General features: G+C 47.7%; 1 protein-coding gene across 6 annotated transcripts in view; it reads left to right on the forward strand.

The window, feature by feature from the left end:
* The window catches only part of LOC114842074 (transcription factor COE3), a 66469-nt gene that overhangs the window by 16396 nt on the left and 23000 nt on the right, over window positions 1-27073 (forward strand). For 4 of the 6 annotated variants that reach the window (XM_029127561.3, XM_029127560.3, XM_029127563.3 and 1 more), the window contains exons 7-8: window positions 22726-22807; window positions 24845-24962. In XM_029127561.3, coding sequence (XP_028983394.1) covers window positions 22726-22807; window positions 24845-24962 — 200 coding nt within the window. Of the gene's footprint in view, window positions 1-22725; window positions 22808-24844; window positions 24987-27073 lie in introns of all 6 variants that reach the window. The other 2 variants (XM_055502245.1, XM_055502246.1) reach the window with 1 other exon arrangement.

Raw genomic sequence — 27073 nt, forward strand, 5'->3', positions numbered from 1 at the left:
TTGTGTATTTGTGTATACCAGCGTATATTTGTATATGTCCCCATGTACGTACATGTGTATGTATATTTATGCATGTGATTGTGTGTGTGCTCTGGCAGTGTTGTCACTCCTACTTAGTCGTGTTTGTTGTCTTTTTCCATCAAGACACCCTATTTCCCATCCGAAGCAGCCAATGGGAACGTGTGCTCGTTTCTTTTTTTTTTTTTTTTTTTTTTGTAGAGAGGTCCGTAACCGGACGCTGGCCTCCATGTGGTTTGCATTAGGGCCCCCGAAACTGTGAAGGACGCCTCGAATGACGTGAGGCACTCGCAGGCCCGAATTCCATTCTGCTGAATGGTGGAGAAAAGGGCTCTCCGGAATCCTCCGAGATTTTTTGGCCCGGGCTCGGCGGCGATTAAAACAGGGCGGAAACCAATAACTCAGTGAATCATGGGGCAACGTCCCATGAAATCTCTCACTGCTCTGTCGCACCCTCCCGCAAACCCGAATCAACTCAAACACTGCTGATTGGTGAAAAATAGGGGGAAAAGTCAGAGGAAAGTCTCGCTCTCGTCGCGGAGCAGAACTTTTAGCGCCGCGCGCGGAGGAAGCTAGCCTGCGCCGCGCGCGGAGGAAGCTAGCCCGCGCCGCTCCCAGATGATGCATGGCTTGACCGCGCCGTGCCAAGGCGCCACAGAATGGGACTGCACATATCTCCCCTGGTCATGTGATGCCATAGTTCATAGCCGTTGATGAGATGCAGTTTGGCACAGCTTGGGGCCCATCTGGGAGATGCAGATACACAGACAGGAGAAGTATTTTACAGCAATGCATCTGCGCACTTGAAGAGCTATTTAGCATATGCCGCTATACGGGAGAATCCGCTCGGCCGCTGCCAGCTGCAGATTAGTCTTCATTCCTCAGACGCCCGACATCCCAGCTGATGCGCGGCCAAAGGCGCAGGCGCTATTTAACATCGGACTTCGGCGTCGCGCAGCTTTTGGTTGAAACAACTACAAGTTTGCAGCTTTTCCTCGCATCCACAATAACAGTGTCGGGCAGCGCTGGCTGGTTTGTTTCCGTTAGCTGCAGCAGAAGTGGAAGCCCGTGCTGCTGCTCTGACTCAAGTGGCTGATGTGTTGGGCCGTCCAGGGCATGGCAGGCGGTTGACAGTCCATGCAGCCTGTCTGCCCACAGGACATCTCCACACAGTGTGTCCACAGCGGGGCCAGCGCTGTCATCTGGGCCCACTATGGACCAGTGCTCTGCTGACAGTGAGAGAGGGTAAACGTTTACCACCTCAATCCCCCATTAACTTGGTGAAGGCGCTTCGATCCTCTGTGAAAATAATGATATTGATTGGAGCCGGGCTCTACAAACGAAACGGTTGCAACTAAAAGAGGGATGGGCCCCCGCATTAGAATATGGGATTTTCGAGGATAAAAGAGTGTTTGGATCTTGTTATATTTTTCCTCTCCTCCGTCTCCCCCCAGCTTCTCCCCCCACCTCCTCGCCGTGCATCTTGATGTGCGCGCGCGCGTCTCCTAAGATTACCCTCCGCCATCCCCGCAATCAAACAGCAAATGACAACATCATTGCTCAGGCCTTTCACAATACGACACAAAAAAGTGTGTTGTAGCTACATTAACTTGCAACAACCCCCTAATAGACCCTCGTGGGTTCCGTATCTCTCCCCCTTCTCGCCCCTCTCTTCTCTCTGCCGGGCTGTCACACATCCAGCCCCCCTCCTCCCCCCTTCCCCCCCCCTCGCAGCGCGAGCCTCCGAGCCTCGGTGGAGATCAGGAGCTCCCTGTCGGAGGTGCTTTGTCACGTAGCCCAGGGAGCGTGGAACTCACCCAGAGCTGTTGAACAAACACAAGCGCAGGGGCTGTCAATAGCAGCTCCGCAAACTAATTGCCTGTCAAATGAACCACCCTCGTTAAGCTGCCCTCACACACACACACACACACACACACGCACGCCCGCGCGCGCGCGCACGGTGACATTCGCGAGCCGATCCGATTCAAAGAGTAGTGATACCTTGTTAGAAGCATAGACACACGAGTGGCACTCCTCTGTTTGCTGTCTTGTTTCTACAATCGTTACGGGCGTGTGTAGTGCAGTCACCGTGAGATTGCCTTTTTGTTATTATTAACAGGAACACAGCATTGTATAGTATCGCTGATGTAATCCCAGCACAACTCACACACCCTACAGGGTAAGATTTCACTTTTTAAAACCACTCATTAGATGGTAGCAAAGCTCCATACGCCAAATGTTATTGTTTTTCTGTTTGTTTTGCCTTTTTTTTTTTTTTTTTTTTGCTGTAGTCATTAGGCGGTAGCAGTAGAGTGCCCAGCGCCTTGTCTGGGTGCCTGTAACAGCGCTGTCGGATTGACACAGCTGGGGAGAGCAGCTTGAGGCTGCACGCTCAGGAATACACAGGGGTGTTCAAAGCCCCTCTCTGAATCCTGATCAGAGCGCTGCCCCGGCCAACTGATGGCCTATTAAATATACATGCGCAGAGGTCAGAGCTGGAGGTCCCGGCTTCCTCCCAGCCATGTGCACTTAAGCGGAAGGGCTGGGCAACAATAAAACCTCCTCTCGCTCCAGCGAGCTCTCCCCTGACACCCTCACCTCCAGTGTGTACGTCAAGTACAGTGCTCACCTAGTGCTATATTACAACTGCCTTTGTGAAAAGGCCAAATGATGCATTTTTTACATGGTTATTATATATTTATATTCAATAACACCAAGGACCACTCTTGCGTCTGTCTGTCTCGTGCCCCCCCCTCCCATTGTCGCTGATAAATAGCTTTGCTCGGTACAAGTGTACACCGAGTCTGACGTGAGTCAACATCCCCCGTCTCTGTAGTTTATCAGAGGTTGACACAAGAAATGAAAGGGAAGAGCCCCATAATGGCCGGTCATGATTAACATATTCAGAGTGCCACTCGCTCCGTGTTCGTTCGTTAAGCCCAGTCTGTCTGACTAATGAAGTGGAGCGGCAGTTTATCAATTAACCCAACAGCGAGATAACGCCGGCGCCGGGCGCCGCGGTGATCCACTTTGGCGCCCTTTAACCCCGGCGAGCGTCCGACTGCAGGGAGACGCGCCGGCCCACGACTGGAGATCCCCTAAACAGGATTTGTGGCCGCCGTTTGCCGGCAGAGCGCGGAGAAAAGGGTGCGGACAGATCGGGTAATGGGATCGTGAAAAAAAAAAAAAAGATCCCTGCAAACTAACATTGGGGGTTTTCAGCGTTCTCAGACTTCGCATAGATCATAGCAAACAACTTAGTGCTGTCTCTATTAAAACAAGCCCTCCCCTGCCATTATCTTTCCCCCCACTGCTCCATTCCTCCATTTTACATTGTTTGTGTTCATTAAGACATGGGCGACCTGCCTTATCCACACATCAGACCCAGCTCTCAAGAGTAATTGTGATGGTCTCGGAGAGGATAATGTGGTTTAAACTCAGTATAGCCTGTCTATTAGGAGAGACATGATGGCAACCACAAATAATAAAGAACTATTTATTCCTCTCTCTGTGACGCTAACTAGGTAACATATCAAGCCAGCACCGCTAAGGGTCTCTCTTACTGTCAGATATGGCACCCTTCATCCATTCCCAATGGCCCCGGCCTCGACATCTTTGCTCTTCATTTTCTACATGAGCTTGGTCATAAATGCACACACACCTCATATATATTTGATAGTTAATATTTATCCTCGCAAGGGAAGTGCACTTTACATGTGGTAACATACGATTACCTGCAATTCTTATAGCAAAGAAACAAAATCGATATGGATATATAATTCATGACAGAGGGGCTATCAGTTTTTATGGCTCTCTATCCAGGCTCATTAAAGTTTTATCGTAATTGACTGCAAGCAAGAGTTTTTAAGGCATGTTTCTCCCTCACTTTCTACCTTTAATAATTAAGTAAACTTTAATTGGTTGTATTTTGAAGCACCTAGTGGATGATAGGAGTTTTCCAAATTCAGAGCCATGAATTATGGAGTGATGTGTTATGCATCAATCTGTCACTTTGTTCATTTGTTAAGGCAGAAATATGCCGGTCTCCAGCCTCCAAATCACGTCCAGGAAGCGAGCAGCCGGCCGGGCCCTTGGAAAGAATTCCTTTTTATGTCTTTCATTGCCGTGTTAATGTAGTGACATGATGCTGTCACTCAGCGTGCTCCCATCAACCGCCAGGCCCGAATCGACTCTGCTGATTGGTGGTCAACTTGTTCTCTTGAAGGGAGATTGACAGACGGAAAATTGCACTCTCAGATTTCACCCTTCATTCGTTGCAGTTGTTCTTCCACTCGTCAACTCTCCGCCATGCCTGAGACAGACAGAGGCTTTATCCATTAGCTGCTGGCTTGGCGGGTGGGTGGGCAGATTGAGGCGGGATGGAGGAGGAGATGGGGGTAGGAAGACAATCCTACATTTGAGCACTCTGAGGGAAAATCAATCATGTCATCATAAGTGAGAAGTATGGATGAATTTCATCAGCTGGTTCCTGTCCTGTTCACGCCGCTGGCTCTCTGACTGGCCTGTCCCTCTGATTGGCTTTCTCGGTGACCCTTAAATCCGAAAAAGGGGGAAGATTTAGAAAACACTTTAATAAGAGAAATCGGACGGTAGTTTCAGGGTTACGGTTTCCCACTCTGCCTGCCGCTACACTGTGGGAAACCTCAAGTGGTTTCTCTTGACAGAGTGGTAATAGATTTACCATATGATTCTGTGCCAAACCAGCATCAGGCCGCTTCCGACGAAAATGTTTCTCAACTATTTTCCGTCCACACCAGACATGATGAAGTGTCGCAAAGGGCAGCGGCGCTCGGCCGCTGAAAATTTTTTTTTTATTTTATCATTTTCGCCATCATCTGACAAGGTCGCAGATGAGCACTAAAAGCACCGTAGGTACAGGGTGTGAAGCAATCACAAATGGACGAAGGTGAAGACATGGAAATCGCAGACGAGGGATTGACAGCCGTTTACAGCCTCGTTGTTGATGTGCGTGACGGAGGGAGGGGCGTGAGAGGGAATGAGTGAGAAGGCTGGGAAAAAAGCAGAGTTAAAGTGGTGATAAATTTAATGGAAAAATCAAATACAAAACAAATTCATTCCTCTAAACTTGATGCTCCACTCGTTCTTTTCTGGGCCTGTGCTAAGCCTTAGAATAAACTGTCACTCCTTATCGATCGTATCTGAATTGTTACCGAGATTTCTGAGAAGTAGTCTTGACACACACCCAGCGAATAGTAATCTGGGGAGATGAGAACATCCAGAGTGAACAGCTAACACCCCTGACTTAAAATAAAAGCGGCTTTTCTCCTCACCCTTTTTTTTCCTACCAAATCCAGGCTAATACACTTTGCTGAATTACAAATGCAGTGATAAATATGTTGCGGCGGGATGTGCTGGGTGCCGCTGTCTGCGCCGGCGAGCGGAGGGAGGCTTTCGCATTTTGCCATGGGAAATGTTTAGAGGCAGCAGCTGAGCATGAAATGTTTGAACAACGTTCGTTCGCCATTTGTGAGGGAGATGACACGATCGGTTAAAAAAAAAAAAAAAAAAAAAAAAAAACCATCGGCGTCGCAGTTCATTTTCGAGCAGCCGCTTAAGCGACGGCTGTCGGCCGGGATCCATGTATCATGGTATGGTTCATTATATTGGGATGGCGTATTAATTACGGCTATAGATAGAGAGCGGTGCTGCGAGCGCTAGCCGGGCTGCTGTGCCAGGGGGAGCTAGCCTGAGGAGGAGAGCTCTGCTTGTATCCACTCATCCCTCAGCTGACAGGCCTGCTCCAGGAGAAAAGGATTTCTCCAGATTGAGTGCCATTTTCTCTTCTTTAACAAGGAAATTAGTGTGTAAAGGAGATCTGTCAGGATAAAGTGCAGCTTGACTGCCGCCGCCCTCCCTTCCTCTCTGTCTTCCTTTACCGCCCTTTCCTCCCGTCCTCGTCCTGGAACTCGCTCCCTCCATCCAGCCTCGCGCCTCCGTCTCCCCTTCCTTCCCCTTCTCCCCCACTCAACGGCTCCCTCAGGGGATCTTCCTTGAGCATTAGCAGAACACATCCAATGTCCCAGCTACATGATTTCATGATATGATTTGTACCGGGGATTTGCAATAATCCGCAAATAAAGTTGAAAGTGAATGACTCTCAATAAGAGACGCAGACAAGCAAAACCAAACCTTTTAAGATTTTCTTTATCTTTAATGGCATGAAAAATGAATTTGTTTTGCATTCGATCACAACCATTCAGCAAAAGGCCTCAGCATGTTGTTTTGTCTGTGGCTTTTATGATCATGATTAATTCCTGCACGGGAACCTCGGTGATATACATAATGCATCATGGGCTCATTTAAATGTTCAGTTCCTCTGCAGCCGCACACAGCTCGGGAGCTCATTACACATTATCCGCGTGTGCCTGGGAGTTGGAGTGCCAGCGCCTCACTTGTAGTCAAAGCTGCGGCGTGTCACGCTTTAGCGGGAAGTCATGAATCGACGACGCGATTACAGTCAGGTGTCACCGGCGCCGGCTCCTCTCGCCTTATTTAGCCTCCATATTTGGGAGAACTAACTTTTTACCTCGACCAGACGCACGCAGATGAGCCCCACCGGCACATTTTAATAAGTCTGCTTCAAAGGTGTAGGGTGAGGAGGAAAAAAAAAAATGGTGGGTTAATTTGAAATGTATTCTGCATCTGTGATGGGAAACAGCCTCACAGGTAAGTAAGGGAGACAATTAGGGAATATCTGTAAGTGCAGGAGCTGCATACTAAAAAACGCAAATCACTATTTCCCCATCTGGCCCCCACTGCGCCCAGAACTGCAGCTGAGGTCCGATTTCACCCGTCAATCACGGCCGCCTCGCTGTGGGGTGTGTGTCCTGGTGAGAGAGCCTACCCCCAAGTCATTAGCACACACAGTCAAACTGTACTGAGATCTGCCCTGCGCCGCTCTGCTTTGCACCGCGGTTTAAATATCCCCAGCCTGTGACAGGATCAGTTTAGCGATCTGTAGGATTGATCTCCTCTTTAAAGTTTTGCCTGAGGCGACTCTAATTGGGAACGAGGCTGCCTCCCACTCCCCTCACTCCCTTAACTGTCAGTCTTGGCTTTGTTTACTGAGGACATGCCCAAACCTATTTACTCAATAATGAGGAGACGTGGTGGGGATGCTGCTGATCACATTGAGGCCCCCAGCGGGACTTCTGCACGCTGCGAGGGGCGGGAACATCATTTTAGACTTTTTGAGCTGGTGAAAGTTAGTCTACGCCGTCACTTAAATGGAGAGCAGTGGATATAGTCTCCCTGCTTGTTGTCTCAAATGGCTCTCGTTGAGCCTGATTTGAAGAGCTCTCGTCCACCTCGGGGAATTTATTGTTTTTTTTCTCTGTCACACCGTGCAGTTAGCCAAAATAGAACAGCAGTTAAAAGACAAAGCGTCCAAGTAGCATCATTTTACACTTGTGAAATGCCCTCCATATGTTTTATGTCGTCTAAAAAGAATCAAAGCCCAGCAAAAAAGGCCCACTCCAAACATGTGAGGTATCGCCAGTGTCTCGCTGTGGAGTGGACCATTCATGATTGGAGTGCTTGGCCTATTGGACCATTTCCTTGTCTCTTATAGTGAATTCCTCAGATTCGCGCTCTCATTTAGGTTGTTTTCATTTGCACTGAATGACAAAGCCTTTGGTGTGGATGGCGAGGCTATAGAGTCCATTGATGCCCATTGGGATTATGAATGATGAAGTGGAGAAGCTGCCGCTATCAGAGGGACACAACACTGCTCTTAATAGAAAAGCATTTAGAAAGGCAGCGGGGGAGGAGGCGGCGGTGCTGGGGGCTTTCTGACACTCCACTGATAAGAGGCAGCTCTTCAGAGGTGGTAGTGTGTACAATGAAACACGCTGATGGGGACACAATGACACACATGTTGCGTGTGACAAGCGGTGATTTAGACGTGGAGTTAAAAAAAAATAAAAAAAAACCTGGACCACACAACAGAGAGTTTGGTGACGCGAGCCCCTTGATACAGAATTTTCTTGTGAGGCTGCCGAGGCGTGTTTGTACTTATTGGTTTGATTTGAGGGAAAATGCTTTGTCATTACTCATATCCGGCCGTGACAGATTGAAGAGGGACGGGGAGAGAGGGGAGAGAGGGGAGGAAGGAGCGCGGCGGCTGAGGAGTGGGAGAGAGATATGCAGAAAGGGAGAGCTGTCAGTTTGAGGAATGAGCCTGATAAGAGGAAGGGACTCGGCAGATGGGCACAAGAAACCGGCAGCACACTTCTCAATTAAACATGTAAATACCAAAAGCAGGCAGCGACGGGGATGAGGACGTTAAATAAACACAGCACCGTGCTGTGATTACAAGCTCACAACGCCACCACCTTTGCCACTTATTTTTAGCTCCGCGACTCACAGGAAGCCTTGATTCGAGCTTAACTTCTGCTTTAACATATTATATATGTGCCTTTTATTGGTTTGGTTTTTTTTTTTTTTTTTCGTCTCCTGTGGCTAAATTGATTCACGCGGCGTCTCGCACACCCACCAGGAAATATTATTAGGAATCTAATTGAGCTGTTCATTCATTCGCTTTGTCCTTTGTTCTAATTCTTCTATTTTAATAATTTTTTCCCCGATATGTATTTCCTATTGTGTTAGCATATGTAGAAACACAGTGACACACACCCTGATGTGAGCTACAGGGAGTATCTTAAATACGTCTGTAGGCAGTGTCCCTGACATTAATAACAATGAGCTTGGCATAACCACAGTACATTCTTGGGGAAGATTCACAGTTTGACATTCAGCCCAGATGCTATCGCAGAGCCTCGGTGTTTAAGACCGCGGAGAAGACAGACATCTGTCACTTGTTACCTTTGAAGTGAATAAGAGAGGGATGCAGAAAAACACAGTGGACAAAAGGCCATTCTGACCACAGACCCTCAGTGTTTACAAACGGAAAGAGAGAGTGACAGGAGAAACTCAAGATGAATGGATCACTGCTGTTGATCTCCCCTCCTCATTCCATGTGCTAAGTTATTCCGTGGCTGCTACCCCCAGTGGGGGGTGTAGGGAAACAGGAAGTTGAGAGAGGAAGGCTGAGGCAGACAGAACGCCTCAAGGACTCTGGAGGAGCAGAGCACTACAGCCTGCATGGGAAAAAAACTCCTTAACAACCTACAGTACACTTCTCTAACCTGAGGTACCAAACATTACAAATGTGAACATAATCCACATTTTAATGAGTGGATGATGCTATATTAGGGCAATATTTGCAATGGTGTTGATTAGCCCTGTTTAAACACAGCGTCGTCAATTCAGAAGAAGTGCATTTTGATACAATTATTAGAACAATGGCCGTATTCATTTATCTTCTGTCACGTCTCCTCAGACCTGCTTCTATTTCAGGTTGCACGTCAAGTGAGAGCAGCTATATCTGGCTGGCAATTAAGCTGGTCCTGCCTCCCCTTGATGCTTGATTAGTCCGATTGATGGAGGAGGCCATATGTGGCGGTGTCAAAACTTGGCAGCCGGGCTCCATCCTCTCAAATGAGAAGCAGGCAATAAAGAGGCAGGCTGCCCAGACTGGGTGCACGCATTGGAGGCCTGCAGCGCCACGATTCGGGCCCCCTGATACGTTGCCTTTCCTCTAGGGGGAGGAGGGGGGGCTGACCGCTCCGGCCAAGTTCTCGCCGGGGCAGAGGTGGCCACCGGCGAGGGGTGTCACCGCGCCGGGTCCTCGGGGGGGGGGGGGGGGGGGGGGACGGAGGGGGCGCGGGCTCCAGGCGAGGCGTGGGGTGTCTCTGTTTGTGTGTGTGTGTTGCATGGGGTGTGGGTGCGGGTGGGTGGGGTGGGGGCTGGGGGGGGGGGGGGGGGTTTACATGGGGGGCTGGGAGGTTTAGAAAGCTGGAAGATATGGCCCCCTTCCCAATCTCGCTCGGAGACAACAAAAAGGGAATGCTTGAGAAGGGGAAGCAGCGGGAGGAGAGCACAAAGACAAAGGCGCGGGCAAGGTCAGTGTAGCTAATGGGCCTGAGCCGTGGGCTGCCTGGGGCTAGGCACACTTCTGTTCTCTCTCACACACTGGGCCTTCAAAGAGCCTTCAGTCCAGCCTCTCCTCCTCGCCGCTCTCCCTCCATCTCTTCCACTCCTCTTTTACTCTTTCCCCCACTTCCACCGGTGACACTTCCTCCCTTCAAAAGGTTCTGCACAGGTGCCTTTAAGAAAAAGAAAAAAAAGAAAAACCTCCCAAATGCTCACTTGTATCAACAAATGCGAAGTTAAATGACATTTCTCCGAACGGAGAGGATTCCAGGGCGCAGAATCCACGAGGTTCGGTGACGTCGCCGGTCATCATTAGGTCCAAGGTGGGTCCCTGGATGTGCTAAGAGGAAGCGTTGGAAACGAGGAGGAGGCGGAGTGTTGTTGTCAGGTTGGCTGGCGTTGCCTGGCTCCACTCGAGGGCTCCTTTAATGTGCAGCGGACTAGAATAAGTGAGTGGCTGTGGGCACCAGCTGAGCTCACTCTCGTCTTCGCCTGGTAGCTGAGGGGTGAGCCGCTGCCACCTGACACTGGGCACACGGCTCAGGGCTCCTCTTGGCAACGTGGCTCAGCACACATGTCCCCTCATTTGGATGGAGATTCAGACACAACACACAAAAGCCCCCCTCCCTCCCCCGGACCTCCTCCTCCTCCTCTCCCTCCCTCCCTCCCTCCCTCACTCACTCCGTCTCCTTCTCCCCTCCTGCTTTTTCTCCCCTTCCTTTAGTTTTTGACGGCATCATAATAGTCTGGGTATCTTCTTGATCATGCCCCGTGTTTTTTTTCCCCCTTCCCTTTCTTCCTCATCTTCTCCGAGACGAGTTTGAAATTGCCTGCGTCAGGACTTTGCTAATTAAAGTCATACTTTCAAAAATGCCATAATAACTGTTAATTAGCTTGATGCTATTTTCAGCATAATTTGCTAATTAGTGGAAAACCTGTACAGCGTTTCTCTCTAATTACAGTATGGCTCCGCACGGCGCATCTGTGCCTTGACTCCAAATGATACCATTACAAAGTCCTGTATTACGCATTCTCTCAAAACAGTTAATTGCCTCCACAGATAGTGAGATACTTCAGTCAGCTGATTTTTATGGTAATAAATGGACAGGCACAGACACAAACCTCCCTGGTTCATATTTATCAAATATGAAAAGGAAAACAACCTCCTTATGAGATGCATAGAGTTAGTTTGGAATATAATCTGGCTGCTGCTGTGATGATTTTGTGTGCTCATGCGTTGAGTTGCAGAGAGTTTTAATGAAGTTTCATTTATTCTACGTTACAACCGCGCGAGCGACTAAAGCATAATATCGCGATTAAAGCAAAGCATGTAGCTAAACATTTGAATGGGGGGGTGGGGGGGTGGGGGGCAGTGACCCTCCTAATGAAAAGGTGAAGCCGTGATGGAGGTGACGGCCATGTAAATACAGGTAGCAACATAATGTGGCCGCGCCACAGCTTATTACTGGGAACGCTAGTGTCTCGTCACCTCGACAGCTATTTTCATGTAGTGGAGCAGGAGGGGGGAGGGGGAGGGGGGAGGGGGGCATGACCACAGCTTGACCCCAAGATATGTGTACACTAGACACAAATTATGAGTCGTTAAGTGTGGCGAGCAACATGATTGGCATGACCTCTGACCTCTGCACGTCAGCCGTGCCCGTCCGCCGCTTTGCCCCGCTTTTGACAGCCACCAGTCTGACAGGGGTAGCATCGGCGCCGGCTAATTAATGCACCACTTCAGAGACCCTTTCATTTATGGCTTCTGAAAGGCATTATTAAATTAATTAAACCACCAAGAGTTAGTCATTATGAAATCAGGAGGTTTACATGGATGACAGCGTTTATGAATTAAACATCCCCAAAGTTCCTCGCAGGAGATACCCCGAGCTGCGTGCGGGTACCTAGCGCGACAGATGTTTGCCCCCCCCCCCCCCCCCCCCCCCCCCTCCTCAAGCTAACCTGTATTGCAAGCGATTTAGGTCTCATTTGGGGGTTTGAAAACTGAAAGCAGGAGAGAAAGAGGTTCAGGATAGCTAATGAGCAGAGAAAGAGAGGGGGAAAGGAGGTCACTAGCTCTGTTCATCTGTAGACAGTACAGATGGTTCTGTTTCATACAATACAACAATGGCATACATCAATTTGTTGATCGCTAATAGATAGCTACTCTCAGATGAATTGCAGGCTGGGATCAGGCGTCTGTGGGCTTTGGCCGAGAACTCTACATTTATAGCCTCCAAACATTTAAGAAGCTGTGTGCTGTTTTTAACTCATCATGTGATGTGAAAACTACAAATGGTTCACGAGATAAATCCCATAAACTTGGGCTTAGCTGGAGAGCAGAGGGCAGGGATGAGTAGCTCACTCAGGAGCCTTGACGATAGACTTCTTTTCATCTGCGGACTGAGATTCGCAGATTATCTCAAGAGGCTCTCTATCTCTGTCCTCGTCTCTATTTCTCTTTTTCTGTTTCTCCACCCTCCCTTTCTCGCCCCTCAATTCAGGAAGTTTGCCAGCTACTGTCTTTGTTTACAATGCCAAGGGAAAATGTCAGAGCCGTTGAGAAAAATATCCTTAGAATCTTTTTTTTTTCATCTTCTTAATCTAACAGTTTACTGAACTTGATAAGTGTCCTATCAACATGCTAATCAAATTACTTCGGAACCAAAATTGACAGTTTTCATTAATTATACAAGATTATTCTAATTGCAATTCAAATTTATTCATTCCGAACAGAAGGTATTCAGTAATATTTTACAAAATTTGCATATTAAATGGAGGGAGTTCTGCATTATGCATGGTAATGTATGCACAGTTTCTTATTTTTAACTTCACGGCCATATGTGGTGTCATTGTAGGAGCAGGTGAAAAGTCTAAGTGTGTTTAATTTGCTTGACAAACATTCGGCTGGAGCTTGTCAAGGGGAGTATTGTGAATGCCAATCTTTATTCCCTCTTTATTGATTACCCCAAACTCTAAACATCTGGAGGTAAATGGCACTGAGAGAGATGAACTGAATCATGGGATTAGTACCTTCAATGACTGAATCACTATCAATTACTTCAATAGCATAATTCAAGTGTACTGCATAAAAGCTACAGTACCTTGGTTTGAGGCAGGATTAATATTGCAATTTAACGTAACAATGGGAGCATGGGAATGATATGGATGGCGTCCAACTTTTTCACATTGATGTCATAAGCTAATGCTGTTATCTAAATACGAATGTATTTAATTCCTAATTTAGGCTTTGTTTGTAAAATGAAAAGGCTCAACGCATTAGGCACGTGTTTTAAAAGGTAATGGATTCTGTGACTAAAACAACCTTATTTATTCACTGAAACGCAAAACCCCCAATTTGCTCTTTGTTTTTATTTCCTAGAGCGGGCAGTGAAGTGCAAACAGCTTACTGGGAAGCTGTTTACTACTGTATATGACAAAGGGTGTGTGTGTGTGTGTGTGTGTGTGTGTGTGTGTGTGTGTGTGTGTGTGTGTGTGTGTGTGTGTGTGTGTGTGTGTGTGTTTATGGGGAAGGGGGCGGCTCCTCCAGCTCCACAGGCAAGGTCTCGTGTTGTAATGTAAGCGTAATAATTATCAAACAGCATCGGGGGCTCTGGGTACGGGCTTTAACAGGGGGAGAGCATGTTTGATATGTAGAATCAGCCCATAGTGTATCCATAGAGAGTGACTAAATCGCACGGTTCATGGATCGCATTAGTATTGCTCTGCATCCACCCTCGCACTATAGGTGATTTCCATTTAGACACACATTTCCACATGAAGATAAATATGACTTGAATCGTAATTTCCCTGAAGTAAATATAATACAAATACAACATAATACAGTGTCAGGCCAGGCAGGCTAATAGATTACTAGCGTGTTTTCCATTTGTATGGTAAGCGCTGAACCTAGGTGGTGGTCTGGCAAGTAACAAATTGAATGTTTAATCCATCTCAGTGCAGATTGAGGGTATCAGAGAGATCGGTAGCCGTACGGGTTCTCCTGCGACCGCTAGTGTATTAGGTATTTTTTACTCTTTAGGGGTTTGAGGAATGTTACTGGATTAACAAGAGGTGCAAAGCGGGAGATAAATGCAATTTCTTATCTTTTCTGAACTCGTCTGTTATTTCTCCGGGCTTTGACGGGCAGACGAGTCGCCCAGTGCTGCGGCGACGTTTAAGCTGGATGCCGATGCAATTTATGACTTTTAATTACAAAATTGTATATTACAGGGTTGAATTATTAACTGGACACCCACCAATTACATACGTGCGAGTCATTACCGTCACTTCATTACTGTTTTAGGACCACTGTGGAGAAACCATGACAAATGGGCACGAGGCGCGCTTCCATAATGTTACCACATATTCTCTAAGCACATTTTTAATTCTTTAATAAATGTTTGCGCTGGCATTTTGGAGAAGCAAGATTAGCGTCAGCTGCACAGCATCTCATATAAAGTGTGACAAATTGATATTTTTATATAGCTTAATCTGTTTACTATGATGTTTATGCTAGGAATTATTACAAACTAATTAAAGAAATCACTTTGATATAATTAGTCAGATTTCAGGAAGCTCATTAGTAGTAATTTGCATGAAAAATAAGCCCTGTAGTGGTGCTTAGTCTCAGCTATTCGATCTGTGTTTTATCTGGTTACACATCAACCCCCATTGTTTGTTGTTGGAGGCTGTCTGAAGTGGCCCAAAACATTTTCAGTCGTTGCCCTGCGAAGCGGCGGGGTGTCTTTCAACATATTCCTCCCCTAAAGCAAGTCAACCTGTATGTGGAAGCCGACACACGCCTCTGTGTACATAAGGCAGGAGAAGTGAGCGGCAAAACACTGTCTATTTATCTGTCAGCTTCCTGACAAAGAACTGAGCTGACAAGCAAGGGTTTCCCCTAACAGCGCAGGGGGGCTTTATTCACCGTACTTACATGCCCAGTCTATGCCCAGAGACTCATGTTATTTGCAAATCACACTCTTTGAAAACTCACAAACGGGGCGAGACATGCCACGCTTCGGGTTTGTCAGCTGCCTTCACAGCGGCGAGCGCCATCGCTAACAGTGCGCGGTGCTGTAAGGAAGCAGCCTTCTCTTAGCATTTGCCTCGCTGTCACTTTTTCCAACACATGCGATCTGTGTCTTCATGCTTGGGGTCTCTCCTCCCTTAGAGGGTTGCCATCTTCCCTTTGGACTGACAAATAAAACGCCCACACTCTGCCGCGGAAATAAAAAAGAGCAGGAAAAAAAAAAAAAAAAAAAAAAAAAGATTCTCCTGGAATTACATCATTCTCCGTTCCAGCAGTTCTCCCAGAATTGATGTATTATGTTAAATTCACATAATTAGATAGAATGTTGAAGCTGCTTTTAAACGCATTATTTTTCTCAGGGTACCCCCAGTCTTAAGTCATAAGGTTTCAAAGTGCCAGTAGAAAAACAGGACCTGTTTATTCTCTATACCCTTTTCCCACCACCGACAAAATCCTTTCCCTAAACATCCGGACAGAGGAGCGCTTGTGTGGCGCTGATGTCACAGACCTACCTGGCCTCCCTCTCACAAAAGCTAAGGTATCATTAGCTCGGCCCACACAATGGCCATTCAACCAAGTCACAGCGTTCCTCAGGACTGGGGAACAATGTTATTTTTTGTCTCAGAATTATAAAGACAGAGTTTTGCAGGAAACCTGACAGACAAAACCCTTTAGAGGTAAATGCTCCAGGCGGCTTTTGGGTTTAATCTTTTCCCATTAGCATTTTGTACCCCCCCCCACCCCCCCCCCCCCCCCCCCACTCCACTCCACCTTCTTGCTCACACACAAAGAGCATATTTACAGGGTCAAAAGTAAAGGTTCTGAGTCTCTGGAGATTGCTCTTTGTATAGATTGTTGCTATATATTGACAACACATTTCCCTTTCGTTTTCTGTTTATGTATGTTACATGAGCCATGAACTGGCATATTTATTTCGAGCTTTAAATACACGTTTTCTAGAATAAAGGAACAACATGGAACTGGAGGCTCGATTTTTCACTCTTAAGCAAACAGTGTGAGGGTTTCTCTTTTGATAATAACACTCTGCAAGCACATTAAAAACGATTAACCCACAACTCAGGGGTTTATATAATAGTTATATTGTCAACAATACAACAACAGTGCTAAGGGTTCTACCTTTCTGTGTGTGTGTGCGTGTTTGTGTGTGTGTGTGTATACGAAGGTGTGTGTGTGCACATTCACTTATGCCCGTGTGTGTGTGAGTGTGTATGTATGTGTATGTGTGACTCCATGTGTGTGATTCATTCCAGGGCAGTTTTAGTCCTTATAAAATATTCATTTTGGTTGTGCAGGGCCCTGTAATTGCCATCTCTCACCCTGAATTATTTATACCTCGCACAGACTGACAAAGCTTTGCCATACGGCCCCAGATGAATCAGAAAGCAGCCATCTCTGCTGCCAACAGCACTGGGCTTTCACACAAATATGGCAGCCACGTCTCTCTGCCTGGCCTCTCTTAATTTGACATTTTCTTTTTCCCCCTGCCTTTGTCCTAGGTGCACAGAAAGGTTACCTGTTAGCTTTAAGCACCGACCTGCTCTCTGTCTTTCTGTCTCTATCCCCCCCTGCCTACATGACAGTCCACAGTGGGTGTTTTTTTCCTCTCTTCTCAGAACACGCTAATGTGGCGGCGATGTCAGAGCGGCTGCTTCATGTTTTATGATGACTGACCAGTCCTGACAGCCACTTTAGATGTATCTATTATACATCAATAATAATATCATGTAAAAATACACTCGCATACATTTGCGCATGCATGGACAGACAGTAAACCCACACACACACACACCGGTCGGCTGCATGCAGCGCCGCTGTGGCTAAATGGCCCCCCTGCTGGCCTTCCTTGTACAGCTGCGTTCCTCTACGTCTAGCCTGGGTCTGATCACTCCAAGGTGCCACGGAGAGGGACGCCGCTGTATGGTTCCCATTGTGGAGCGGCTCTGGGGCCTTCCAGAACCTCACATCCAACACCCTAAATACCACTATTCACCCAGGCCAGCTACTCCAACACATGCTTATCTTCCATCTCACCAGTGCGGGGAGGTGCTGACTGGTATTTCCTTAAGGCTTGGAGCTCCAGTGCTGACCAGTAATCAAAGCAGCGTAGTTCTTCTCCTCTGTGAAAATAACCAGCAGACACCTCTCTGCCATGTGGCGGGCAGAGTAAATAATCCTGAGAGTATTGTTGAAGGTGATTATAACCTCGTAAGTGGAGTTTTGAGACTGTCACGATCATTATCAATAACCATCATCACTAGGTTTTTTTTTTATGTGCTGGTCATGATTCAGTTATATTTATGAATTCTAGTTTGGATGTAGTTGATGCTGGCTCTGTAGCAGCAACCCCTGTTTGATTCATTTTTACAACAGGGCCATGCAAGACAAAACAACGCAGAATTATTTATGTTTTGTGTCTTATTATATTGTGTTCAAAGTCCTGGTAGAGAAAAGCCGTATTGAGAGTAAAACAAAGAACAGCATGCAACAGTACACAGCCTCAGCAGTATCTTGATGTGAGGGGCTGGGAGAGGCAGAGAGAAAGCTTGGGGCTAAACATGCAGCATGAGGCGGGCTGGAGCTAAAAGCTGCATAAAGCACACAGCCTTAGTCTACCGTTAGCAAGTGATGGATAGTTAGCAGGAGCTCGGAGTCTCCGTCTAATCTGTTACAGTAAACCTGCGCCAAAGCCTGAAGGGAATCAGTAGGGGCCAGCGAGGAGTAGGGTTGACGTGAAACCATTTGCGAAGACGAGCGATTCTCTTAAGTAAGAAACTAACAGTGTCCGAGGAGAGAGAGAGAGAGAGAGAGAGAGAGAGAGAGAGAGCGGGCGAGACAGGAGGTGAGGAGAATGAGTGAGAGTACGAGAGAGAGAAGCAGGAAGAGATACCATAATGAGTCCTGTAGCCATGGAGTAAATGAAGAGGGATTGACAGAGTGAGGGATCCTCAAGTGAAATAATGTCAATGCCACTCTGCCCATTAGAGAGAAAGGGGGGATGGTGGAGGAGAGGGTAAAGAGGGATGAATGGAGGGACACAGCTACATCTTAGGGTGCAGTGGAAGCACATAAATTATTTGTGACACCCCCACAACACACACACACACATACATACACCAGACACCACTAACAAAAATATGAAATATGAAACAACAAAGTAAACCCACGGCAGCAGCTGCAAAAATAAAGAAATAAAAGCAAAAAGGCCTTGGAAATACCCAATAAATTCTCCGAGAGACATGTAGTTGGGATATTTGATGTCGAACACTAATAATCACAGTGACATCTGCCTGGCTGCTCTCTGAGGACACGGGCAGAGCCTGTGAATGGAAGGGGTTAATCTCCCAAACCCAATAAGGTTGGATAGTAAGGCACTTGTTCCCTGATAAAGAAGTGATAGGATCTGTGGGTCTGGTCCCTGGGCGCTTGTACAGGGGTAGAGCAAATATTGTTAATGTGCTGTGGTTTACTTCAGCTAAAGCGAGAAAAACAGCTCCGCTTGACGAGGGGAGACAGCGGCCGACCAGACTTCGTACGACGGGAACGGCCGTGCAGCTTCGCTCAGCCTTCCAAGGACCCGCCACTACATATATAGAAATATATAGAAATATATATCCAAGCCCACTCAGCTGCATAAATAAGTGTTCGGGAAGATTAAGATCTATAAGTGTCTCTATTTCTCATTTTACCTGCTCCGCCTTGTCACAACAGGGATCTGAATGCAGTTCAGTGGAGTGCCTAATAACCGGAGCAGTAGGCAGAGAAGGCAGGAGGCTTGACATTAAGACCCTGGCGTTTTGGAAATCCGATATGCTATTGACCCATGTACTACTATCTCAGCGTAGAGATCTGGTGTCAGCAGATTGTAGTCTGGTGTTGGGAGCCGCTTCTTACAGGGCTCCTGTAACAGGGGCCCATTGAGTCTGGGAGGCAGCTGGGGCCTGATGGGCTGGAGCGGGGCGGTGATCGATACTCACCGCCCCGCAACGGATGACCTCACTGTCATGGCTGCCGGCTGTGGACACTGCACGCTAGTCATTAGTGCCGGGGCACCAATCAGGAGCTTAGAGTTGTCAATACCTGACTCTTACAGATACTGTGGCCATCTGTCAGCGTATTGTGTAACAGCCCAAACAAATGGAAGCTCCTGCGTACAACGAGAGCAAGGTGTACACTTGGAAGAAGAAATACTGTCAAGAATATAATTTTAGGAAACCGGTGAGTGGTTCTAACTTCAAATACTTCAAAGTTAATTGCAAATTTTTTACAAGTCGTTAAAAAATAGTCAGAGTCTGAAAATGAATGGCCAAATAAAAGTGGGAGGATGGCTAACCTGTGCGGTCGATGGAGCCTTCTTAATAATACAACATTATCCTTATTTGCCCTCTTCATTCAAATCAAAGGAACGGACATTTATCCATGAGTGACATCAACCCGGCAATTAAGTCGGCCATTTAAATGAGAGGAGGCCGTCCGCACCTTCCCTGTTTGTTTTTTTCCCTCCGTCTCGTCTTTTTTCCCCGCTCCCCTCCTCTGTTTGATGATGGGAGAGGGTGAGCTCGAATTAGGGCGATGGGTCTTCCTTTGAGTGTCAGCCTAAAATGATCAGAGTAAAGATAAGAGGGTCTAGCAGCCCTCAAATCAGTCAAAGTGCCAAAGTCGGCCTTTTTCTCCTCAATTACCGGGTCTGTGAAGCCAGGGAGTGGAAGGCGCAGAGCCTGCTGCATTACTAAAGAGACAATCTATTTCCCCTTTGACCAGAGGGAGAGAAATCATTATGGCATGATTAGTAGCTTCGGCAGTGGGCGCGCATGGAGGTACTACAGGAGAACGGTATTAATTGCCTTATAGGCGCGGCGTGCGCGGGATTGTTTTAACGCTGATTTGTGGAGCTGTATGACGAGCTGTCGGAGATAAAAGCCGATGTCAGGTCTTAGTTATACTGGCAGACTTCGGGCGCGCGGACGGAGGAGGTTGATGTCAAAATGAGCTTCCAACGCTGCCCTGGAAGTCTTTTTCTATGTGCCTGTCGATGTCTTCCTCTTTGTCTTTCTTCACACTTCATAGTTTTCCTTTACGCCTCCCACTATCCCTCCCTCCACCCCCCCTTCAGACGGACTGCACCCCACCCCTACCCGCTCTCCTCCTCTCTCTCCTCCAACTGATAGCTGCCTTGGCCGATTATTTCATCCAGTGCGGTCCACTGAGAGCCTCCTCTCCCGGCTTTGGAAGAGCTTTAATTAGCCATGTTAATATCCCCTTCATTGGCCTTAATATCACTCAACACCTTCCTCCATCTCAGCGGCCACCAGGGTCCCCCTGTCCTGTCAGAACAGCTGATTATTGAGAAGGATAGCTTTAATCAAACCTAATTGCAGTTCATTCTTTCTCTCTATCCCCCTTTGCCCTCCATTGCCAACATCTAATGGCAGCGACGACTTGATATCCCATTAAAAAACAATTAAACAACCTCCTTTTGTCTCTGTGCGTGCCAAAACACCAGCACAAACTTCTGTAGATATTTAAGAAGTAAAAGAGAGGAAGAGGGGCCTTGTCTTAATTGCTCTCCTTTCCACCAAGGACCAATTTGCACTGTGCTCATGGAGAATCTTAACCAACTCAAATGTAATGGATGCTATAGCTCTGCCACCATTGTGGACCATGAAAATTAAGCTTATCTTTTTAGCAGAGAAATTGTGCTTAATTGCCTTCATAACAGTAAACATAAAGGAGCTACTTTATGATAGCGTGGGCTCAATTTCTTGTGTTTATCGTTTCTTAACTTTTGCCTTCGCTGTGGTAAAAGCGACGGTGAAGGATTTCAAGTATCCAAGGAAAGACTGGCGACTAACTGGGAGGCGGAACGCGTCTCTTGTCATGAAGTCAATGCGTTGCTGAGGGAACGTACTCCATCTGCTGCGCTGTGACGTGTATCGTCAGCGTACAGGTGATGCATGTACGCGTACATGCTAACACGCACATACTGTATGCTTGTGGAGGCTCACACACACACACACACACACACACACACACACACACACACACACACACACACACACACACACACACACACACACACACACACACACACACACGCTGGCCGTACCCAATCTGTATGAGAGGCGACAGACAAATAAAAGTCGTATTTCAGGTCTGCTTTCCGCAGATGTCTGCTGCTCTACATTATGACTCTTTGGGGAAATAAAAACAGGGTCAGGGAATTAGAGTACATAATGGTCATTTTGATGATCAGCCAACAGATGCAACCCGAAAACACAGTGAACACAATCAAGCGAAATGCACTAATGACAAGTCAGGTTTTTTATGGCCTCGCCACACACCGACAGGCAATCAGCATTCTGGCATGGGTTAAAACGTCTTTTATTGATGTCGAAGCCAAAGCTCCTTGGATGTGGAGGGAAAATATTTTCTCACCTCTCCTCTCCCTCCTGGGCCCTCAGCGAAGCACAAGGTATAGGAGTCTATTGAAGAACACTTCTAAATGACCAGTGCATGTGTTAATGTGGCCGGGGTTAGAAGGGTCATTGCAGACTCTGATTTATGGCCTGGCTCCGATCCCACTGGGCGAACGAGAAGCCTTAAGTGTTGCGAAAGCCACACAAGCCACTGTATTTAGCCGAATGAAATGACCATGGTGCAATCTATGGTAATCCAACGAGCCGCGGCGCTTCTGCGAGCCGGAATTACAAAGGAAACCGCGGCGTTGCACATAGTAACGCTAGTGCAATGCGATGAAAAATAAATATCACGGCGCGATAATGAATTGGGAAGAAAAGTGGTGTTTCTGTGGGGAGCGTTTGCGAAAACAAGTGGACGTCTTTGTTTGGCCTGTCGTGCGGTCGGGTGCGATTCTTACACAACAAGGCCACGTTTGAAACACTCTTCGTTGCTAATCTCCCTCCACAGCTGATATACAACTCTCGATACGTGGCTTTATCAATAAATTCAGCGAGACCCGGGAGGGAAGAGGGGAGAGGGGAAAGGCAGCTTATAAACTAACCAAGCCCAGATCTCACTCAGACGTGACATTTGTTCAGAGACGATTAGCCAGGTTGTAATTTGTGGCATAATTGCCTCACCCACCCACAAGTGCATGGGTGTGTGTGTGCGTTAGGCGTGTGCGTCTGTGTGTGTGTGGCATACGCTGGTCCCAGGAGTGTCCGCCTAATTGCCTGACAGGACTATAAGTTTTGTGGCGCGCTCTCACCTTGTTAGGTCCTTTATCCCTGATGCTCTTCAAACAAGACCTGGTCACAGGTGGGCCTCATTTGCTTCCCTATTGAACAGGAGAACTTTAATTGCACAGGGGGTGTCCTGGGATTAAAGAGGTGGGTGGAATATCAAGTGACTTCCTGTATGTTAGTGGCAGATGGGTGTTGGGAAAGACCCGTGAACTCAGGTGAGGGTATGAGATGACAAAGAGACTGATGCTCTTGATTTTGAGTGAATAATAAATGCTGTGACTTCGCGTTTGTTTCTGACTGTGGGAATGGTTGAAACGTGCCTGACAAATCACACTGAATGCATTATTACCACGGTGGTGCCATAAGTGTACTGTAATTAATTGTGGGGGAAATTCTTTGTGCTCTCTCTTTCAGATTCTTCCTAAAGTTCTTTCTCAAGTGCAATCAGAACTGTCTGAAGAATGCAGGCAATCCTCGAGACATGCGCAGATTCCAGGTGACTGAAATCTACTTCGCACATATGCTCTGGCTATTTCTGTCTCTGTCTCTCACTGTTTGTCTCTTCCCTGGCAGACACGCACATGCACACGCACACGCACACGCACACACACACACACACACACACACACACACACACACACACACACACACACACACACACACACACACACACAGGTGCACAACTGCACTAAGTCACACATTGACTGTTGCTGGCAGTGACGGAAGCGAAGCCGGGGAAAAAGAGAGTGAAGGATTTCATGTCCTGTGTGCTCTGGACAGAATATTTATTAGGGAATACCATCTGACACAAATAAGGATATAGGATTTAAGAGTGCCATCAATTGTGTTCCTGACAGCTTTCTGAGCCTCAGCGCAGAGGGGAGGACGATCCAACCACATGTAACAACAGTGTTAACTCAGGATCTGTCTGGCAGCGGAAACACATATCTTCCCATACGCACATATGCGAAGGCACGCGCACACATATGGAGGCATGCACGCACACGCGAGGAGTGAATATATTTGCCTTCCCCGTATCCCTCTCTAATGCTTAGCCACATACTGCATGCGTGCTTTTAAAGGCACATGTGCAGTTCTGCGCAAAGCCACTGGAAACCATCTGAGGCTCACGTGTGGTTTAGTCTAAAAGAGCGGGACCACTGAGGACTTCTGCTGCTTCTTTAACCCGCGTGCTCCTAATGTGTCAAGCTGTTGAGGCTCGAAATCATTGACCCCCGCCGCCGCTCCATTCATCCGACCCAGACCTCAACGAGCCACTAGGTCAAGGTGAGATAGCGAGCGTTTAGTGTCATTTGTACTTGAAGGACACCAACAAGCTGCAGGAGGCCCCTGTCTCTGACAGCGCTGCTCTCTGATAGACGCGCGAGCCGACATCCTCCAGGAGGGAGCCCCGACATGAAACGCACGAGACAGGGTGTCCCCTCCTGATGTCACCACCATCAGACTGCGCTGCCTCCTCCAATCTTCCCTCGGGGTGAATTTGGACTGATGCCTGACAGCCACCGAGGGCTTTCACCTCTCGCTCCTATGTGTCAAATAGAATGCAAGAACTAAGTTGTAGCACGACTCTTTTCTTGGTGGAACCTAAATGCTCCGGCTGAGTTAAAAAGTTTTTTTTTGTTTTTGCTGACAATCAGCTTTCGTCCTCAATCCAGTAGTTAGTGTGCCATTTTTCCCTAAATAGATTTCCCAGATGCTCCACCATAGGTGTTTCTCTGGCCAGAGCAGTGTATTCTGCATGCCTTCCACTCCACTTATTACCCCCAAAAACCAGCTGGAGGCCAGAGAGGGCCCAATCCATCATCCTCAGCTTGGCCCAGGTCTGAACCTGCTCACAAGAATGGAGCTCTTTCACTTCCCCTTCTCTCCCCTCCACCCCCACCCCTCCCGACCCGACCAAAAAAAAAAAAAAAAAAAAAAGGCGCCCCCCCAAATTCCACTGCTACACTGAGGTCACTTACCGGCGAGGCAGACCTGACAGGGGCTCTCTGTTTCCGGCTCAGAAACACTTTGGCTATTCACATGCGGCTCACTGTTTGGGAGATGCGGTGGCCAAAAAACAACAACAAAATAAGCATTATGAAATATGGAGTGTGGCTTGGAATCGGAGCCTAGTAAAATGTTTGTTGAGTGATGGGACGGAGCACGGTGGAGCTGCTAATGAGTCCAGTAATATTTTAAAAGGGAGGCCTTCTACCCTCAAATAGATGGACGCGCTGATCGATAATCCTGAGGCTCCGCTATCACGACACTTGGTGGAGTGGGTGAAAGGAAATGGTATTTCAGAGGCTGAAAAGTCAATTAGCTGCACACAAATGCAACACTGAACACCAAAAAGCAAGATGAATGCAGAGAAGCGGGGTAACTGTAACGCGATATGTCCAGAGAGAACAAGCGGCGCTTGGACAATGGGAATCAATATCACACGGGCATGTTCTGCACCTGGACGCGCTCCGAGCGCCGCCGTTTCCCAGGGCGTTCCGCGCTTAACCTCCGCTCCTCTCGCACGCAGGTTGTCGTATCGACGACCGTCAACGTGGACGGCCACGTCCTGGCCGTCTCCGACAACATGTTCGTACACAACAATTCCAAGCACGGGCGAAGGGCTCGCAGACTCGACCCTTCAGAAGGTACGCCTCCTTATCTGGAGAATGGTAGGCACATTTTTACATCTTATAATTTGCTACGCTCCTTTCTCCTTTTTTTTGAGTTCCTCTCCGGCACCCTCCCACTTTACAGATCACACACCTACTGTAGCTGCTTCTAGTTCCTCAGAAGCTTTTGTTTTCCCATCTCTTTCATTTTTTACGTTTTAAGTTGCTTTTTGCCTCCCTCATACGTTATGTCTTCACTAAAGACCCGCTGTATTTATCATTTCAATATCTCTAATGCCGCTGATGAAACCCAGGTCTAATTTATGATTTGAAAGTGTTAAACTATCTCCAGTCTCCTAATGCATTTGTCCTAAAAGCCTATGTGTAACATGATCAAATTGCTTAAGAATTTGGCTGTGAGGTCAATTTCCTGTCATTGGGTTGTGATTGTGAGAGAGCTGAACCAGGGGGGAGAAAGGGGGGGGGAGGGAACGGTGGGCTGATGGTGTGTGCGTGCGTGTGTGTTTGTGTGTGTGTGTGTGTGTGTGTGTGTGTGTGTGTGCACGCGTGCACGGGGGCTATGAGAAAAGCAGAACTTACTGTTTTTCTTCCAACTGATTCCATATGATAGACTGATTGCCGGCTCAGCCAAAAGAGAGAAAAGAAGGACCACCAATCCATGGGAAATCCAAAAAGTAAAACGCACTAAGCGTAACCTTGTGACCCCGGTGGCCTCCGCTCGCAGATGGGAGCGCACACAGCTGAAACATTGTAAGGAAACGAGGGGAGAAGTGACTCGGTGTACAAACTGCTTATCTTCAGATTTCAAGAGCCAATTACGGCTGGGCAAACAGTTTATATACACCACTGACTAAAACAAGCTCCTCTACACATTAATGGGCATTAATGGTTCTATCACCAAAAGCAAATGTAATGTTTAATACAACAACGACTAATAAAAAAAAGACCAGACAATTAATATATCTCAGTGCTCTCCAGTCCTAGTGGGGGAAAAAGCTAATCTATTTGTTTTTGTCTTTATTAATGACTCCTCTACTGGAGAACAAAATCAAATAATTAAAGTCCTGCCCGGAGCACCAAAGTCATTATGTTCGCTGACGTTCTGTTTGTGTGTTTCACGTTTATGACACGATAGGTGTGGATCGCCTAGCAACCAGTTCCTTAATGAGGAGAGCAATTAAAGAGGTTGAGCCCTCGCCTCCATGTTCCCCGGCTCCCGTGGGACCCCCCAGCGCGCGCGCGCGTGTGTGTGTGTGCGTGCGTGTGTGTTCTTTACAGGTTACCTCAACCCATCCTTCTCCTCCTCTCTTCACCGCACGCCTCAAAGCAGCAGAGTGACGCCCCGTAAAGCGGGAGGACAAGCCATTGTCAACCGCCCAGTTGAACATGTCTTTGTCTAATAACTTTAACGCACCTTCCCTCTGCTTAAGCGTGCGCTCTCACATGTTCAGTGTGTGTGTGTGCGTGTGTGTGTGAATGTGTGTCGCTCCCCTCCCAGGCTCAGCTCCATAACAAACTAATTTAACATGCATCAACAGCGCTCGCTCGCTTTGTTTGAGTCACCTTTAACAAACAGAGATGTGACACGAGGAACGGGGACCCGGTCGTAAAATGTAATTCCAGCCACGGCCTCTGACAAGCAGCGAGCCGGCAGACGGCGTGCTTTAAATTAGCAACACATTCTTCTTTGGTGGCTCGCTGGGGGGAGAAACCTCAGATATGCGGCCGAGGCGTCCCTTCTCCCGGCACCGCGCTGCACTTGCGACCAATTGCCTGGCGCCGGTCGAGGGGTGCTGCCCCCTGTTGGCGGCGCGGCGGCACCGCCTGCGGACGCCAGGCGTGAATTCCGCCATGTGACATTTTTGCTCACTTGTGTGGATTGTCACAAAACAAGCATCTCATGCATTCAGACATGAATGCGTTTTGTGGCCGCCTGTCACTCAAACATGTATAGATTCAGGCTCATAGGTGCATAAACATGGTCACAAATGGCCGAGCCTTTCACACACATCACCCCCCGCCGCCCCCCAGCGTACACAGACACACACACTCTCGATCTGTCTCCTTTTCTCACTCACACACACACGTTCCTTAGCTCAGTTTCACCATTATAGAGCCCCAGACAA

The sequence above is a fragment of the Betta splendens genome, chromosome 15 (assembly GCF_900634795.4).
Source record: "Betta splendens chromosome 15, fBetSpl5.4, whole genome shotgun sequence".
NCBI lineage: Eukaryota > Metazoa > Chordata > Actinopteri > Anabantiformes > Osphronemidae > Betta > Betta splendens.